The sequence below is a fragment of the Pristiophorus japonicus genome, chromosome 11 (genome assembly GCF_044704955.1).
Source record: "Pristiophorus japonicus isolate sPriJap1 chromosome 11, sPriJap1.hap1, whole genome shotgun sequence".
NCBI lineage: Eukaryota > Metazoa > Chordata > Chondrichthyes > Pristiophoridae > Pristiophorus > Pristiophorus japonicus.
This window is the reverse complement of record NC_091987.1, coordinates 52,882,595-52,901,519: the sequence shown is the minus strand read 5'-3', so window position 1 is coordinate 52,901,519 and position 18,925 is coordinate 52,882,595. Positions and strand designations below refer to the sequence as shown.

General features: G+C 47.0%; 1 protein-coding gene across 1 annotated transcript in view; it reads left to right on the top strand.

The window, feature by feature from the left end:
• Positions 1–1,734: 1,734 nt before the first annotated feature.
• The window catches only part of LOC139275526 (nectin 1a-like), a 38,714-nt gene continuing 21,523 nt past the window's right edge, over positions 1,735–18,925 (top strand). Inside the window, exons 1-2 of the mRNA XM_070892696.1 lie at positions 1,735–1,840; positions 5,819–6,139. Coding sequence (XP_070748797.1) covers positions 1,735–1,840; positions 5,819–6,139 — 427 coding nt within the window. The remainder of the gene's footprint in view (positions 1,841–5,818; positions 6,140–18,925) is intronic.

Genomic DNA, 18,925 nt, shown 5'->3' with positions numbered 1-18,925 from the left:
TGCGCTTCTCCAGTAAGTGCGCCAAAAAAGGGGTGGGCCAAAATTGAGCCCATTGTTACTATTTTAACAAGTTATCAATTAAATTGAGATATCCCACTTCCTTTGTTATCTAAACTGAAAGCTTCAGGGGCTAGACTTTTGCAGATCATCGCCCATTTAATGTCCATTTAGAACCCATATACGAACTGAGATTCAGGCTATCGCCCATATTTGATGTAAAATGGAAACTAGAGGCCGATTATTGCCCATTTATCGCCGGCGCAACTTTCGACATACAGGAATGAGCTGCATTGCCTGGCCTAGTTTTTTTTTTAAATGACATCATTCTCGTGCAAGGCCTAGAATACTGTTTAGAATGGAAACTAGCACCCGATTATCGCCCACATGATCGCCGAGTGCTACTTTTGGCATTTCGCCCATAATTTTCCCAAAGGATCGCTCGCCCAAAAAGACGCTTGAGAAAAGCTGCAATCGCCTGACCTTGACTCGGCAGTATGGACGCCATTTTGTAACTCGGAGGATCTTTAATAAAAGGCTGCTTGAAGTGGTTGGGAGGAGAAGTAATTTGTGAGTGATTTTAAAGGCATTTTTGAATCTTGCCAATCATCTAATCACATTGTATTTGTTGAGGACAATTTAAGAAAACAGATTAGGGCATTTATAGTGATTTATAGAGATGCAGCCTCTAATTTCTCAACCAGTATTGATAATTATTCACATGCTGCAGAATAGAGATGGGAGAAGGTTTATTGAAGAGCATTATATGCCCAATCAAAGAGGTGGCAGACTGCTGAAGAGGAGGAGACGATACACCCAATGCATTTACAGAGATAAGCGATCATACCTGGACTTGTCCGATGACACGTGTGTTAGAAGGCTATGATTCCAAATTGAGGTCATCAGTGAGATATGCCCCCTAATTAAGAAAGATCTGCAGCCTTCCAGCACCATCAGGACCACACTGCCTGTTGAGGTTAAGGTTACGGCGGCACTTTCCTTCTACGCATCGGGCTCCTTTCAGGCCTCAGCTGATGACATTTGTGGTATCTCTCAGCATGCCACACATTTCTGCATTCGACAAGTGACTGAAGTCCTTTATGCATGCAGGGTGGACTTAATAAACTTCGCTATGACCAAGGAGACACAGAGTGAGAGGGCTTTGGGGTTCTCGAGAATAGCAAACTTCCCCAAGGTGCAGGGAGCAATAGACTGAACGCACATCACCCTGAGAGCAGCTTTACAGGACGCAGAGGTGTTTCAGAACTGAAAGGGATTCCACTCTCTGGATGTGCAGCTCGTTGTCGACCACAAGCAAATAATCATGACAGTAAATGTAAATTTTCCAGGGAGCATCCATGATGCACATATCTTGCATGAGAGCACTGTCTCTGACCTGTTTAAGACTCAACCACAAGGTCACAGTTGGGTGCTGGGGGATAAAGGATATGGCCTTGCCAGCTGGCTCATGACCCCGCCCCCCTGCGTAAGCCCCCGACAGAAGCTGAAAACCGCTACAATGAAAGCCATATAGCTACACACAATATCATCGAAAAGACAATTGGAGTTCTGAAGCAGTGCTCTGGATGCCTGGACCACTCACGAGGCAACCTCCAATGCCACCCTGAGCAGGTCGCTGAGTTCATTGTGGTGTGCTACATGTTGCATAACCTAAATATCAGGAGAGGACAACAATTGTCAGATGGAACTGCTGGTCCACCTCAGGAGAGAGGGGAGATGGAAGAGGAGGACGAGGAGGAGGACGAGGACCTCGGGGAGGACAATCAGTTTGGCGGTGAACCCATGCCCCCTCCCCCTGCCACACCATTGGAAAAGCCCCATGGTAATTACGCAGCTGCAAAACTGTTGCATCAGCAGTTCATAAATGAACGCTTTGCGTGAAGTTACATTGGTGACCGCTCCAGTTGCATTATGGTTCATCCTTGCCTGGTATGGCCTGGCCTGACCATTGCTTGCAACCTTTGTATTGATGTTTTACCGTATGTTATTAGAAGACACTTCACAACAATTGTAAAGTTCAATAAAAAATGTTAATAATTTAACAAGTGATGTAAAATATTTTTTAACAAAATATAACACACCGCCCCCAACCCCTAACAGTCAACAAAGTTTTTTCAATAACAATAACAATAATTTTTAAATAACGATAACACCCTCCCACCACCCCCAACATTCAACATTTAACACATTTTTTAACATAATAATATAACAATAATATATGCCCCACCCCCACCACCTGCGGCCACGCTTCCCTCCTCTAACTTGAACCCCCCTCGTTGTAACCCCCAGTTTCCCATGTAACGGGACCAAGACATCTTGCAGCAGAGCACCTTGAGGGCTGCTGCTGGTGGGGGCAGTGACATTGGCAGAATGACTTCAGTGGATCAAGGAGAAGGCATTTGTGAAGAAATGTCTTCCGAGTCAGAAGGAAATTCTTCCTCCTGCCTCGCATCTGTCGTGCTGGATGGTGGTACGGCACCTTGGGGTGCAGTTCCATATCCCAAAACTATCGCGTGCCGCAACCATCTGCCCCATGCCCTCCGATATTCCGGCAGATAGTGTGGCAATGTTGCCGGTCAACCCACCAATTGCCTGGAGGAGCTCTCGACCTATAGCGACACTCGCCATCGACAGTGACACCATGCCCTCGTTGACATCTGCCCGTCGCAGCACGTGCCTACCTTGCCGACTCAACCTCCGCGGGGTCGGCGTGGGCATTGGATGACTCGGAGTGCCCTCCTGCAAGTCGCTTGGCCCTGCTTCTTCATCTGTTGAGGATGACGTGGCTGCAGGTACTGCTGATGACCCTTCAGGCTCATCATCCTCCTCCTCAGTCGTATCTTGTTCCTGTTCTTCCTCCATGGTGAGCACGACCTGCAGCGGTAGGGGTGATGCTCCAGGGGCCTCCCTGGGGATCTGGAAAACTTAATTGAGGTTAGTAGAAGAGAAGAGGAAATATGAGAATGCTTGCGCTGCACAGACATATGTACGAGGAGCAACACTACTGCAATAAATGTGAATGAGAGACGTTACATATGATTAACATGAGAGTACAGAAGAGTAGAGAAGCTGCATGCATAACATTACATTATTCATAATAATCAAATGGCATTAAATTACTTTAAATTACCACTGGTTTTTCCTGCAGCGGCCCAGCCCGGAAATCATTGTGGTCCCGGCCTGCAAGACCATCAGCAGGCCAAGGCCATTAGAGAGGGCAGTGTGCGGTGGCATGCTACTGCAGGGAGCCATGCGTGCTGCTGCAGGAGGGCGACGGCTGCGAAGCCAGGTCGCTGATTGCATTGTGGGCAGACTCAGCAGGAGGGGCGAAGGTGCGGCAAGAGTTTGTAGAGGGAAGTGACCGGGGCCCAGGAGAGGCGTGAGTTTGGGACCCAGAAGAGGCGAGGGCCCAGGGGCAGCACGGGCCAGCCCATACTGCGAAATGTGTGCGTGCTAGGTCTGTGCAGCAGAGCTGGTCTCCAGTCGTCTTGGGTAATCCTTGCCACTGGACCAAGACCTCACTCTATCAAACCCGTGTGGTGGCTGGTGTGCAACGGCCACCATACGTTAAAAGAATCCACCCTTCAAGATGTAGTTCAGGATCTGGAGCATTAGATCATTCATTGAAACACCTGTGAACTCATCCCTTTTTGGTATCGAAGCAAGTCATCCTTGCTTCGAGGGGTGCCTATGATGATGGATTGTATCCAATGGATGCTTGGTTAGAACATCTACGTTCAGAGAAAATATTTAATAAGATCTTGTTTAGGAACTAATGCTTGACACCAAACATCTCGCATACAATCTCCAGGAAAGGCCCCATCCATGGGCCGTGCCATTCGGCGCCTGAGGGGAGGGAGGCGGTTTATTGGAATCAATAGAGGTCCTCGAGGGGCGGGAATCAGGACCGCTGTTGAGTTGGTGAGCTCGACAATGACAGGACAATGAGGGGAGGGGGCACTGTGTCCCTGGGCTGTGCTCGGAATCCTCCATGTGGCCGGATCTCATGTCCCAAAGTGTCTCAGGGCATACAGTGAGACAGGGCAGCTTTCCCCCAGTCCAGGCTGGGTCACTGTGTGACTGACAGTAGCCAGAGAGACTCATAGTCTGGGCAAAGCTGACCGGACCCCTCAGTGCTCAGTCGTGCCCCATCCACCAAACCTAACCAAAAAGGAGACGGTGCCCAAGTTAAAGAGTTGCTCACAGCACATAAGCAGCAATATAATTTAATAATTCTCCTTCGACACTAAAGTGGTAGAAATGCCGAGTGTTTGCAGTCTGTCTGTTTCCAGCCGTTCCTTTGGCTCCAATTTTCGATCAAAGCGTTTAAATAATATTAATACTGTCAATTAAGTTTAAGGCATCTCAGCAACATGAGAGTAAAAGGGCACAGGTTCCGACCCCAGTCTAAATCTTAACAGGAAGCTACCCAAGATTACCCAACTTAATTACAATCCGGCAGATTTACATTCTAATTAATGAGCCAGTGCATCATTGCAATTATAAATTTAATAATTTAATACTTACTCTTTCGGATGGAACAAGACTGTTCCAGCGCTTGCGGCACTGGTCTGCCCCTCGTCTATCATGGGCCACCGATGACACTATCACGGCGATATTCACCCATATTCGCTGGTATATTCGGGGGGGAGGTTTCCCACACTCACCTCCGGTTAATTGGCCCCACCGAAACTCTACCTCGTGGACTAAGGCCTCATTCGCCACTTTGGAGAAGGCTTTCACCCTCCTTTTCCCTGCAATCTCCCCAACACTCTCTCCCGACTCCTCATGCTCCATCTCCATCTTATCTGATTAACAATTCCTTCAAATGTGACTCCACTCAAACCTTCCTTCTCTCTCTCCCTTCCTTTGCCTTCTGAGCAAGCGCAGATGACTCTTGACCTCCCGAATCGCAGGAAAAATTCATTGCCTGAAAAAAAACACACATGCACAGAATGGCCATTGCGGTGGATGCCAACCTTGCATGACTGAATACATCGCTATCTCCCATTTGACATCGCTAAGGCTATTTCCCAAATTAAAAAGGTGAAACTAGCGTTTTTTTAAATGGCTGATATTCCAGTGATCATGAAAAATAAAAAAAGCACTAATGCCGGAAATATCGCCCATTTTTGGGCGATAGCGATCATAGTGGAAAGTCTAGCCCGATCATATCTCTGCAATGAGAACATGAATTTTTGACTGCCAGACTGCTAGTGAAAGCAGATGTGATTATAAATATTTGCTAAAGCCATGGGTTCCTGATATCTGGAAGATTGCATTTACAATAATGGATGATAATGAGTTTAAGAGGGTACTGATGATGAATTCGTACTGTAAGTGGTTTATAATGCTTTCTAAAAGCTCACATACAAATGATATGTATCTTTGTTTGAAACTATTCCTGCTCACTTACTTGTATCAATGTGGCTTTCCTCCTGCTATTTACTATTTGTTATATGCTTAAGAGTCCCATAACAACATAAGAGTATTCTTTAAGCCTGTTCCTTTGAACAAACTGCCTACAATTTGTATTATCTTGATGTAGGTTATTGTACGTTTCATAGTCACTAAATAAACCTCAGCTGTGATATTAACTATGTTGGTGAATATTTTATCGAAAATAAACAATCATATTTTAAATAATAATAAATGAAAACGATTGGTATAAAAATCTCAACTTTAGCACTTGTTGATTTTTTTGGCGTAATCTAAAATAAAAAATCACTTGCCTCTGAATATTTTGACATTTGCAAGTATTGCACTATTTTCATGCATAACTTCTGCTTTGTCTTTGCAGAAAATGGAGTATATGCTGCACATATGACCACCATCATGGGCGACAAGATCAATTTAAACTGCACAACTAATCAGTCCCCTAAAGAAATTACACTGGTCAAATGGAGTCGATCAATATTGGCAGCATCCCAAGACATCGCAGCCTACAATGCTGATCATGGGTTGTTTAAATTCCTCAAAGATGACAGACTAACAGTTTCATCTTGCAATGGAACTTGTCTTCAGATACAGCCTGTAAACCTGACTGATGAAGGAAATTATACATGTGAAATTACAGCTTTCAGGGGAATTTTTCAAGTCCACTTTTCTTTGTCCGTATTAGGTAAGATTACTATCAAATTCTCCAGGCAACTAGTGCAATCCTCTTGCTGGCAAACATTAAACTATCACTTTATAATCGCTAGAGTGCTGTATGTCAATTTAAATAAAAATTAAACTTACTTATGCATATGAAGCACATTACCCATGATGTGATTTGAGATTGAGACTAAGGAGAAATTGGCCTCCTTGCATGTCTGGCTTGCGCCTCCTGTTAGAGCCTCCAGGGGGCGATAGTGAGGCGCTACCAGCTCTGCAAATGGGCGCGGCGAGAGCACCAATGCTGGCGAACTTGCCGTGGAGGTTTGCGGCGGCGGTAACCCGTAGCACCATGATCTTCTGCGTCCCGGAGATCGTGATGTCATCTGGTGCACAGCAACCTGGTAGTGCACCGGATGCAAACTTCGGTTCTGCCCCCCTGCAGCTACAGGAGGCGTTGTAAAGGAGGGTGGCCACTCAGGGAGCAGTATTTAAAAGTGATGCTGCTCGGGTATGTAAAAAATGTATTTTCAGTTTTTTTCCATTTTGTTCTGTTCGAGTGCTTTGGGCTGAATTTGGCAGACCCGCCCGCAGTCATCGTCGAAGAGCCTGCAGCGATGGCCCTTCCCTTTAAGGATATTGTGCAGTGCTGCACCACTACCGCCGCACTTGATTTAGTGCTCCACTTATTTTCTGGAGTGCTAAACGGCAAGTTTGCACCGGCTTCACTTGCGTAGTGCCCTGCGCTACTGCAAAAGTTAGCGCCACTAATGGGGCACTACGCACTTGCTAGCCCAATTGGTGCCATTTGTTTGCTTTATACAGCATATTTGGTACTTATGCCAAGACATAATTTTTAGTGTGCCAGTGCCAATATACAGCAGTTCTAATAATGCAATGGCGGGTGCCTGAAATGATGATGTGCATTTTTTTAAGCGGGAGAAATTCAACTGCTTAGCGCCTCTGGTTAGCCCCTGGCCGGGGGGTGGGGGGAGCACTGAGGCGAATCCCACACTGCACATCACATTCGTCGGCTCCATACTGCCAGCGATAACTACTTATAGGTATGCGCCCCAGTTCTTCCGTTCCAAAGGTCAGTTTTGCGTACCAGAGAGTGCCGAATGTATCTGCAGCTAGATAAACGCTGCTTACTCCCCGGACTGTAGCAGGTCATCAAAGGCCTTTGCATTTCATCCCACAGCATATTGCCATTCTGCACTCCCCGAATCATTGGGGGCTGGTGTGCAGACTCCAGTGACTCTCTCCCCTTTAATGGCTGGAAGGCACCTTCACCAATACTCACTCCCGATTACAAAACACTTCATTTTCATTACCGTTTGGAGCCTTATGCCACTCACCTACGCCATTAGCACCTGATTTAGCGCTACCCTGCTTTCTTTCAGCCCAGAGACTCAATTTCGCGGGCGTGCATATTGATTAGCACTTTGCGCTGAACTTACTTTTCAAAAGTTAACACCCCAACTGGGGCAATACGGAATTTCTAGCCCCATGTGTTTGCCGCCTGTGTACAGACATTTCCGCTGACAGTATTGTGATCTTCCGCATAATGTGGTGAGAACATAAGAACATAAGATATAGGAATAGGAGTAGGCCATATGGCTGATCTTTTATATCAACTCCACTTTCGTGCACTATCCCCACATCCTTTGATTCCCTTAGTGCCCAAAAATCTAGTGATCTCAGTCTTGAATATATTCAATGACTCAACACCCACGGCCCTTTGAGGTAGAGAATTTCAAAGATTCACAACCTTTGAGTGAATAAATTTCTCCTCAGCTCAATCCTAAATGGCCAACCCATTATCCTGAGACTACTACCCCTACTTTTGGAGTCTCTAGCCAGGGTAAACAGCCTCTCAGCATCCATCTTGTCAAGCCCGAAAAGTATATTAGACATTTCAATGAGATCATTTCTCATTGTTCTAAACTGCAGAGAATTTAGGCTCATTCTACTCAATCTACTTTCATCCCAGGAATAAATCTAGTGAGCCTTCATTGCACGCCCACTAAGGTAAGTACATCCTTCCTTAGGTAAGGAGAACAAAACTGTACACAATACTCCAGGTGTGGCCTCACCAAAGCCCTATATAACTGCAGCAAGACTTCCTTACTATTATACTCCAAACCCCTTGCAATAAACAACAACAACAACAGCTTGTATTTATATAGTGCCTTTAACAAAGTGAAACATCCCAAGGGGTTTCACAGGAATATTAAGAGCTAAAAATTTGACACCGAGTCGCATAAGTAGAAATCAGCACAGGTGACCAAAAGCTTGGTCAAAGAGATAAGGTTTAAGGAGTGTCTTGAAGGAGGAATGAGAGGTAGAGAGGCGGAGAGGTTTAGGCAGAGAGTTCCAGAGTTGGGGCCTAGGCAATAGAAGACACGGCCACCAATAGCTGAGCGATTATATTTACGGATGTTCAGGAGGGCAGAATTAGAAGAGCATTGACATCTCAGGGGTTTGTGGGGCTGGAGGAGATTACAGAGATAGAGAGGGGTGAGGCCATGGAGGGATTTGAAAATAAGGATGAGAATTTTGAAATTGCTTAACTGGAAGCCAATGTAGGTTAGCGAGCACAGGGGTAATGGGTGAGCTGGACGTGGTGCGAGTTAGGACAAAGGCAGCTGAGTTTTGGATCACCTCTAGTTTGCATAGGGTAGAATGTGGAAGGCCAGCTAGGAGTGTGTTGGAATATTCAAGTCTAGAAGTGACAAAGGCATTGATGAGGGCTTCAGCAGCAGATGAGCTGAGGCAAGGGCGGAGACAGGCGATGTTGCCAAGGTGGAAATAGGCGGTCTTAGTTATGCTGTGGATATTTGGTCGAAAGCTCATTTCAGGGTTAAATATGATATCAAGGTTGTGAACAATCTGGTTCAGCCTCAGACAGGAGTTGGGGAGAGAGCTGGAGTCACTGTCTAGGGAATGGAGTTTGTGGTGGGGACCAAAAGCAATGGCTTTGTACTTCCCAATATTCAATTGGAGAAAATGTTTACTTTTCTAAAACTGGTTGTCAGACAAGCAGTCTGACAATTTAGAGACCGTGGAGGGGTCAAAAGAAATGGTTGTGAGGTAGAGCTGGGTGTCATCAGCACACATATAGAAACTGACGTTGTGTTTCTGGATGAATTCGCCAAGGGGCAACTTGTAGATGAGAAGTTGGAGCGGGCAAGGATATATCCTTGGGGGACACCAGAGGTGGGAGCAGGAAGAGAGGTCATTGCAGGTGATTCTCTGGCTACTATTAGATAGATAAGAATGGAACTAGGCAAGTGCAGTCCCACCCAGCTGGACAACAGTGGCGAGGCGTTGGAGAAGGATAGAGTGGTCAACTGTGTCAAAGGATGCAGATATGTCAAGAAGGACGAGGAAGGATAGCTTGCCTTTGACACAGTCATAAAGGATATCACTTGTGACTTTGATGAGAGCCGTTTTGGTACTGTGGTAGGCGCGGAAACAGGATTGGGGAGATTCAAACATGGAATTGCGGGAAAGATGGGCACGGATTTGGGAGGCGACAACACGTTCAAGGTTGGAGATGGGGTAGTAGTTTGCAAGGACGGAGGGATCGAGTGTTGTTTTTTTTGAGGACAGGGGTGATGACAGCAGTTTTGAGGGATTGTGGGACAGTACCTGAGGAGAGTGAACCGTTAACAATGTCAGCTAACATGGGAGCCAGAAAAGGAAGTTGATTGGTTAGCAGTTTAGTGGGAATAAGGTCAAGGGAGCAGGAAGTGGGTCTCATGGACAGGATGAGCTCGGAAAGGTCATGAGGGAAGATCGGAGAGAAATTGGAGAGGCCAGGGCTAGGTCAGGGGGCTTCCTTAGAGGAAGTTTGGCCCGCTGGGCTAGGAAAGGAAGGGAAGAGGCAGAGTCAGCCGAACGGATGGTCTCAATTTTAGAGACTCCCTAACAGCACTATGGGAGCATCTTCATTTACGGGTATGGCCTTGGTGGCGATGGGGTCTGGGGACTGCGCCTTAGCACAGTCTGCTCTTTCAGGCTCATAGTAGTTGGGGCAGGGTATCGATACCGGTGCCGTTGCCCTGCTGAGGTTGCTTGCTCTGCAGCTCGTGTGTGTGTTGGCTATTAGTGGCCACACTCCATGGTGCATGACTCTGATCCCCGGGACGCAGGCTACAGCATTGGGTGGCTCGCTGGACCTGTGTGCTCTCGATGGATGTCTGCCCGCTGCATTGGCTGTGTGCAGTTGAAATCCTACATTGTTCAACTTTTCATTACTTATGATGGACATTCTGTGGGTCCGATCGCGAGCACGCCTTTTCCTTGCTGGTTGCATGTGCACAATTCAGATCATCAATTACACATTCGACATGATCACGCGACTTTTCCTCGTTGGTTGCATGTGCACAATTCAGATCATCAATTACACATTCGACATGATCGCGCGACTTTTCCTTGCTCATTGCATGTACACAACTCTGATCATCACTTACACATTTTACATGATCAATTACACATTTTGTCTCTGACTTACAGTTACTATTACATTGTTTGAGTGAGTGGAACTGTCGCTTTAATTGTAGTGGGTTGCAGGCCTCTTTTAAGACAGCCTTGCTTGCTTTACCCCAATCCTCTTCTCCGTTTGGTGCCACATGTTGCTCCATCAGCGCTGCACCTCGTGGTCTGGCCGCCGCCATCTTTTTCTTCAGCACCTCACCTTGTGGTTTGGGCACTATCTTTCCTCCATCCACGATGTCGACTGCGGTGATCCTCTTCTCCCTAGGTTTTGCCACCGAAGCTGGGAAGTCGCCTTTGGATCCGATTTTCTTCCTCCGGAGTCCTGCCACTGGAGCCTGGAAGGTGCGTTCGGGTCGTCTCAGCTGGATCATCTCCACGCAGTCGTGCTGAGCAGTCTGTGCCTCAGGGGCCGTGCTGGTCTGCTCTCTGATGCCGGGTCCACCCTCAGGTGAGGGCTTGCTTTGCCTCTGAGTGCGGAGGACGTCGATCGCTGGAGGGGTGAAGTCTTCCCACTTCTAATGCATCTTCTCCATCCACCTTCTGCCGAGTAGCATTGGTCCATCACCTGCAACAATCCACAGAGGTAACCTGTGCACTGCGCCATCATGGAGTACCTTTACATTCACACTACCGACGACTGGGATAATTTCATCGGTGTAGGTGCGCAGCTTTGCCTGAACCGGGACCAACTTGGGTCGTTCAGTTTGATTGTCCCATAGCCTCTCAAAGGCTTCTTGATTCATCACTGACTGGCTCTCTGGCTATCGTTTCATAATCCGCGCTGGATTCATGGCCATCTGCAGACTCTTCATCGAAACAGTGAGTCATATTTCTCTTATACATTCACTGGAGGTGGCCCTTTGTGCTGCAAACTTTGCATACATAGTCTTTAAAGCGGCACTGGTGAGCCCTGTGATTCCCTCCACAATGCTAGCATGGAGCTACTCGAGTAGCCCTCCTTGGCGGACTCTGAGTTAAGGGACTCATGCGGCTGTTCTCTCTTCCCTAAGAGAGTTCGCGCTCTACAGTCCAGCCTCTAAATGGTGCCACTCTGTGCACAGTACCTGCCGGGTTTGAGTCCTGAGGGTGAATCATCTGCCTAGAGCCGCAGGTCGAGGTCATGAATGCCTGGCTCACAGAGATGGCCTTCTGCAGTGTGACTGTGGTATCAGCCAACAGTAGCTTATGAAGAAGGCCCTCATGGCCAATTCCAATGACAAAAATGTCCCGCAGCGCTTCGTTGAGGTGGTTGTTGAACTCGCACAGTGCTGCCAGCCTCCTGAGACCTGCGGCGTACTTCGCGATTTCCTGGCCTTCAGGCTGTCAGTGGGTATAGAACTAGTGTCTGGCTGTAAGGATGCTCTCCTTGGGCTTGAGTTGCTCATGGATCAGGGTTACGAGCTCCGTATACGTCTTGGTCGTTGCCTTCGCTGGTGCCAGCAAATCCCTGACAAGGCCATAGACGGTGGGCCCACAACTGGTTAGCAAGATAGGTCGGCGCTTATCAGCCAGAGTGGCTGGGTCGTCTCCTGTCAGGTCGTTTGCTGTGAAGAAATGTTCGAGCCTCTCCACAAAGGCGTCCCAATCATCACCATGAGCGAACTGCTGCAAGGTACCAAGGGTAGCCGTTTTCACGTGAAATTTCGTAATCTCGGCGCCAATTATTGTGTCCTTAGATGCTCTAGTAATGACTCCACGAGACAATGAGCTGTAATTGAACTGTAGTGACCTGAGTCCTTTATCTGTTAACTCCAGAGTGAGCATCACAGCTGCCTTTTATTCTAGGCCAGGCACACCAGATTACCTACAAGTCTCCCACTGCTGTGCCCTCTGGTGGCACACCTTGATACAGTACCAACATTAGCCATGTAGGATACATGACATGGGGGTGGGGGGGGAGAGTTTTGAACCTGGAGCAGTGGGGGTGGTGAGTTTTTAACCTAGAGCAGCGGGGAGGGGGGGGGTGGTGTGAGGGGGAGGAGTTTTGAACCTGGAGCAGCGGCGGGGGGTTTGCAACTGGAGCAGCGGGGGAGGGGGGGATTTGAACCTGGAGCAATGGGAGGGGGGCGCGCGGGGAGGTTTGAACCTGGAGCAGTGGGGTGGGGGGCGGGGTTGAACCTGAAACAGCGGGAGGGGTTTGAACCTGGAGCAGCGGGAGGTGGAGGGGAGTTGAACCTGGAGCAGCGGGAGGTGGAGGGGGGTTGAACCTGGAGCAGCGGGAGGTGGAGGGGAGTTGAACCTGGAGCAGTGGGAGGTGGAGGGGAGTTGAACCTGGAGCAGTGGGAGGTGGAGGGGGGTTGAACCTGGAGCAGCGGGAGGTGGAGGGGGGTTGAATCTGGAGCAGCGGGAGGTGGAGGGGGGCTGAACCAGGAGCAGTGGGAGGTGGAGGGGGATTGAATCTGGAGCAGCGGGGAAGTGGAGGGGGGTTGAACCTGGAGCAGCGGGAAGTGGAGGTGGGTTGAATCTGGAGCAGCGGGGAAGTGGAGGGGGGTTGAACCTGGAGCAGCGGGAAGTGGAGGGGGGTTGAACCTGGAGCAGCGGGAAGTGGAGGTGGGTTGAACCTGGAGCAGCGGGAGGTGGAGGGGGTTTGAACCTGGAGCAGCGGGAGGTGGAGGGGGGTTGAACCTGGAGCAGCGGGAGGTGGAGGGGGTTTGAACCTGGAGCAGCGGGAAGTGGAGGGGGGTTGAACCTGGAGCAGCGGGAGGTGGAGGGGGTTTGAACCTGGAGCAGCGGGAAGTGGAGGGGGGTTGAACCTGGAGCAGCGGGAGGTGGAGGGGGGTTGAACCTGGAGCAGCGGGAGGTGGAGGGGGATTGAACCTGGAACAGCGGGAGGTGGAGGGGGGTTGAACCTGGAGCAGCGGGAGGTGGAGGGGGATTGAACCTGGAACAGCGGGAGGTGGAGGGGGGTTGAACCTGGAACAGTGGGAGGTGGAGGGGGGTTGAACCTGGAACAGTGGGAGGTGGAGGGGGGTTGAACCTGGAGCAGCGGGAAGTGGAGGGGGGTTGAGCCGGAACAGCGGGAGGTGGAGAGGGGTTGAACCTGGAGCAGCGGGAGGTGGAGGGGGGTTGAGCTGGAACAGCGGGAGGTGGAGGGGGGTTGAATCTGGAGCAGCGGGAGGTGGAGGGGGGTTGAGCCGGAACAGCGGGAGGTGGAGAGGGGTTGAACCTGGAGCAGCGGGAGGTGGAGGGGGGTTGAACCTGGAGCAGCGGGAGGTGGAGGGGGTTTGAACCTGGAGCAGCGGGAAGTGGAGGGTGGTTGAACCTGGAGCAGCGGGAGGTGGAGGGGGGTTGAACCGGAACAGCGTGAGCAGGGGGGTTTGAACCTGGAGCAGCGAGAGGTGGAGGGAGGGGGCGCGGTTGAACCTGCAGCAGCGGGAGCGGGGGTGGGGTTGAACCTGGAGCAGCGGGAGCAGGGGAGCGGTGGTTGAATTGGAGCAGTGGAAGCGGGGTTGGAGGGAGGGGGTTTGAACCTGGAGCAGCAGGAGCGGGGGGGTGGGTGGTTGAACCTGGAGCAGCGGGAGCAGGGGGAGCGGGTGGAGCGGGGGTTGGGGGGTGGTTGAACCTGGAGCAGTGGCGGGGGCGTGAGGGACGTTGAACCTGGACCTGTCAAGGGGACAAAATGAGAAATAAATAGTAATAAAATTATGACATCACAAGGATGGAGGACAGTGATTGGTTCTTCCATATTAATTGAATCACTGGACAGAGAATGAATTTTAAAGAACGCTAAAAATTGATTTAACTTTCTTCAATTGCTGATTTTATAATTTTAACTTAATTTATAATTATGGTATATATCATTTAATTTAGTTTAATTATAAGTAATCTTTATTGTACTGATGTTACTATTGTATACTCCTTATTGTATTATTTACAATGTAATTTGAATTTCTTTTTTTTTAGTTTTTTCGCCTGTGTCTATCTGCATGCGCATTTTGTCTGCCTCTTCAGACCCGAGCCTTTAACCTATTTTTACACTTCCTTCTCCCGCTTTTTCTCTCTTTCCCTCAATGGTCAATATCTAACATGTTGTAAAATTGTTGTGAAGTGCCTTGTGACATTTTACTACATTAAAGGCACTATATAAATAAATGTTATTATTATACTCCCAGAGTAACAGTTTCCTTCCCATTCATTAACCCTAATCCAGCTCTTGCACGATATAATGGAATCTTTGATTAACACTGTCACCACTCCTCCCTTTTTTTCCTTCTCTGTCCCACATGAATATTTTTGTAACCAGGAATGTTCAGATTACAGTCCTGTCCTGGTCTAAACCATATTTATGTTAATGCTATATATCATATCCCCCATAGCAATTTGTGCCTCTAGCTCAACAATTTTATTCACAGTACTTTGTGCAATTGCTGACATGCAGCTCAAATCTCCTTCTATCTGTTTGGTAATCTTATTTTACTCCCTGAATTCTTTTAATCTCTTTTGCTCTTTTACTCTTGGACTGCAGCAAGGAAAATCTGGCGTGGGCAATCACTTTTACCTGCACAACTTGTCGGATTGTCCTCCCTTTAATTTTAATGGAAGGAAAATTCGGTGTGTTGTGTTGCACTGTGTGATCCTGCCCGCTAGATTTTCCCTTCTTTTCTTCACCTAAAGCTTAATGCCCAGGCAATAAAAATGAAAATAGCTTAAATAAAGTGGGTACAACGCATGGGAAATATGCACATAATAAAAGCAAATGTTGGCAATAAACACAGAAAATGCAGACACTGCCTGCAAGCTTGCCAAGATCTGATAAGATAAAGTCTTGGCCCACATCCTTAACAGAACTGCGATGTTCGCATTTCAGGTGTAGACAGTTTTTTAAAGTGCAGCGAATGTGTTTGTTTTTAATGTTGTACAGCATGATTCCAACCTAAAGTTTTTCATCTCCAAGCACTTTCACTCCAGAACATAGAATTGTAAGAAAATATCAAGAACAGTACACTTTGCTAAGCCACAGATTATCCCCAAATTATTTTATCTCCAGAGAGATGAAAATACTCCACAAATTTCTCCCTGATCCTTGAAGTTAATCAAGTAGGAAATCAATCCAACAGTATAGCCTATTACTGATAGTGTGAAGGAGCAAAATAAATGTCAGTAAAAGTGATGATATTAACCAATATTCTTCAGCAATCTTGCCATTTAATATAATGCTCAAACTTTTCTTGCCACCCTACCCAACTCTTTACAGGCACTCAGACTGCGTGAGTATTAACTGTTGTTTTTCCTGGCCCCTATTTGTCTGGCAAGACAAACCATTGGATAGTGTCTTCAGATAGCATACAAGAGGCATTTGCAGTATGCCTTGTACATCATTTTGCTTGCTAGTCTGATCGTACTATTATGAGAGCAGTGATATTTCTCTCCTCATGGTATCTTTGTTATTATAATGAGATTAAAAGTTCAATAAACCTGAAAAAAATGCAGGAACGAATGGATGTTAAAGTTAATCAGAGTTCTTTCAACAGTATGATTTTTAAAAGAGATATCACTGATAAGACTCAACCACTTTGAAACATTTAGAAACAAATTGGCGGTTATTAATTCTAAAGCCAGTAAAATACAGAAAAAGCTGTGCTGCCATCTTCAATATTGCTTCATTAGAATCCCAATTAACACCTAAAATGGACTGTATCCTTCTGGTACTTATCAGAATTGTCAGGGGAAAATAAATGTCATTTCATATCTAAATTTAACAGCTATGCAATTTGCAGATAAGAATGTCTCCATTTTATAGATAACACAAGTTGATTACTAATAAACCAAGGGATACATAACCTTTACAAAGAAACTGTGGCAGAGTATACACATCAAAGGACATCAGGATTTAAGGATTATATTTTAGAAAACTCTCCTTAATCAACTCTGATTGACATAACTATATCTTTATTCGCTGCGGTTTGAAGAAAGTAGCTTCTATGAAACCATATGTAAATTCAATTCTGTAGATCAAAAATCTAGAGTGAGGAAGTGAAAATGTTAAATATTTTTAAACAAAAAGTACTTATGCTTAATACAAATGAAATCATAGGAACAGGATTAGGCCATCCAGCCCCTCAGACCTGTTCGACCATTCAATTCAATCATGGCTGATCTGCACCTCAGTGGGTAGCACTCTCGCCTCTGAGTCAGAAGGTTGTAGGTCCAAGTCCCGCTCCAGGAACTTAAGCACAAAAGGTCTAGGATGACACTCCAGTGCAATGCTGAGGGAGTGCTGCACTGCCAGAGGTGCCATCTTTCGGATGAGACATTAAACCGAGGCCCCATCTGCTCTCAGGTGGACATAAAAGATCCCATGACACTTATTTCGAAGAAGAGCAGGAGAGTTATCCCTGGTGCCCTGGCCAATATTTATCCCTCAATCAACATAACAAAAAAAAATGGATTATCCGGTCATTATCACATTGCTGTTTGTGGGAGCTTGCTGTGAGCAAATTGGCTGCTGTGCTTCTTACATTACAAAAGTGACTACACTCCAAAATTATTTCATTGGCTGTAAAGCGCTTTGAGATGTCCGGTGGCCATGAAAGGCGCTATATAAATCCAAGTCTTTCTTTTTTTGTTCCAGCGAACATTTGGTCAAGTTGTTAGTCCTCGGAAACTTATGGATAGAGAGTCAGAACAATTGCTGCCACTGAAGTCAGATTTCCATATAGATATATAAGAGCTGGTGAAATTGCACTACATTTCGGGGTGGATTTTCTAAGTCCTTAAATGCATGAGGTGCCTTTAACAACACAAAGTCACATTGCAAAACCATACCAATTTTACAGTATACTTGCCGTGTGTAAGCTTAAAAATCTAATCTTCCATATCAATCCAAAAAGTCCACATGGAAAGCCAGGGATGAAACTTCACCTAACACCACCCCTGCTTATGGAACCTTTACATAGAAACATAGAAACATAGAAACATAGAAACATAGAAACATAGAAAATTCAGCCCTTCTAGCCTGCACCGCCATTCAATGAGTTCATGGCTGAACATGAAACTTCAGTACCCCATTCCTGCTTTCTCGCCACAACCCTTGATCCCCCGAGTAGTAAGGACTTCATCTAACTCCCTTTTGAATATATTTAGTGAATTGGCCTCAACTACTTTCTGTGGTAGAGAATTCCACAGGTTCACCACTCTCTGGGTGAAGAAGTTTCTCCTCATCTCGGTCCTAAATGGCTTACCCTTTATCCTCAGACTGTGACCCCTGGTTCTGGACTTCCCCAACATTGGGAACATTCTTCCTGCATCTAACCTGTCTAAACCCGTCAGAATTTTAAACGTTTCCATGAGGTCCCCTCTCATTCTTCTGAACTTCAGTGAATACAAGCCCAGTTGATCCAGTCTTTCTTGATAGGTCAGTCCCGCCATCCCGGGAATCAGTCTGGTGAATCTTCGCTGCACTCCCTCAATAGCAAGAATGTCCTTCCTCAAGTTAGGAGACCAAAACTGTACACAATACTCCAGGTGTGGCCTCACCAAGGCCAAGTACAACTGTAGCAACTCCTCCCTGCCCCTGTATTCAAATCCCCTCGCTATGAAGGCCAACATGCCATTTGCTTTCTTAACCGCCTGCTGTACCTGCATGCTAACCTTCAATGACTGATGTACCATGACACCCAGGTCTCGTTGCACCTTCCCTTTTCCTAATCTGTCACCATTCAGATAATAGTCTGTCTCTCTGTTTTTACCACCAAAGTGGATAACCTCACATTTATCCACATTATACTTCATCTGCCATGCATTTGCCCACTCACCTAACCTATCCAAGTCACTCTGCAGCCTCATAGCATCCTCCTCGCAGCTCACACTGCCACCCAACTTAGTGTCATCCGCAAATTTGGAGATACTGCATTTAATCCCCTCGTCTAAATCATTAATGTACAATGTAAACAGCTGGGGCCCCAGCACAGAACCTTGCGGCACCCCACTAGTCACTGCCTGCCATTCTGAAAAGTACCCGTTTACTCCTACTCTTTGCTTCCTGTCTGACAACCAGTTCTCAATCCACATCAGCACACTACCCCCAAATAGTGTTATCGCTTGGAACCCTGGCATTATATCGCAGAAGTTTAAATGTAGAGGAAACCATCATTAGCTGAACTAGTGTTGCTGGATCTGATGAATTAAGCCATGGGACTTCTCTTGCTGTTAATTTCCAGTACAGCAAACCTGCAGCGTCAATTACATGAGCCATCCATGTTTCTTTTGTGCTACAAGTCTGTTTCACATTACAGCACAAACTTCAATACAATTCCCACAAATGCGACATGCCCTATCTGGTGACAACAGTGAATTCAATGCAGGCGCA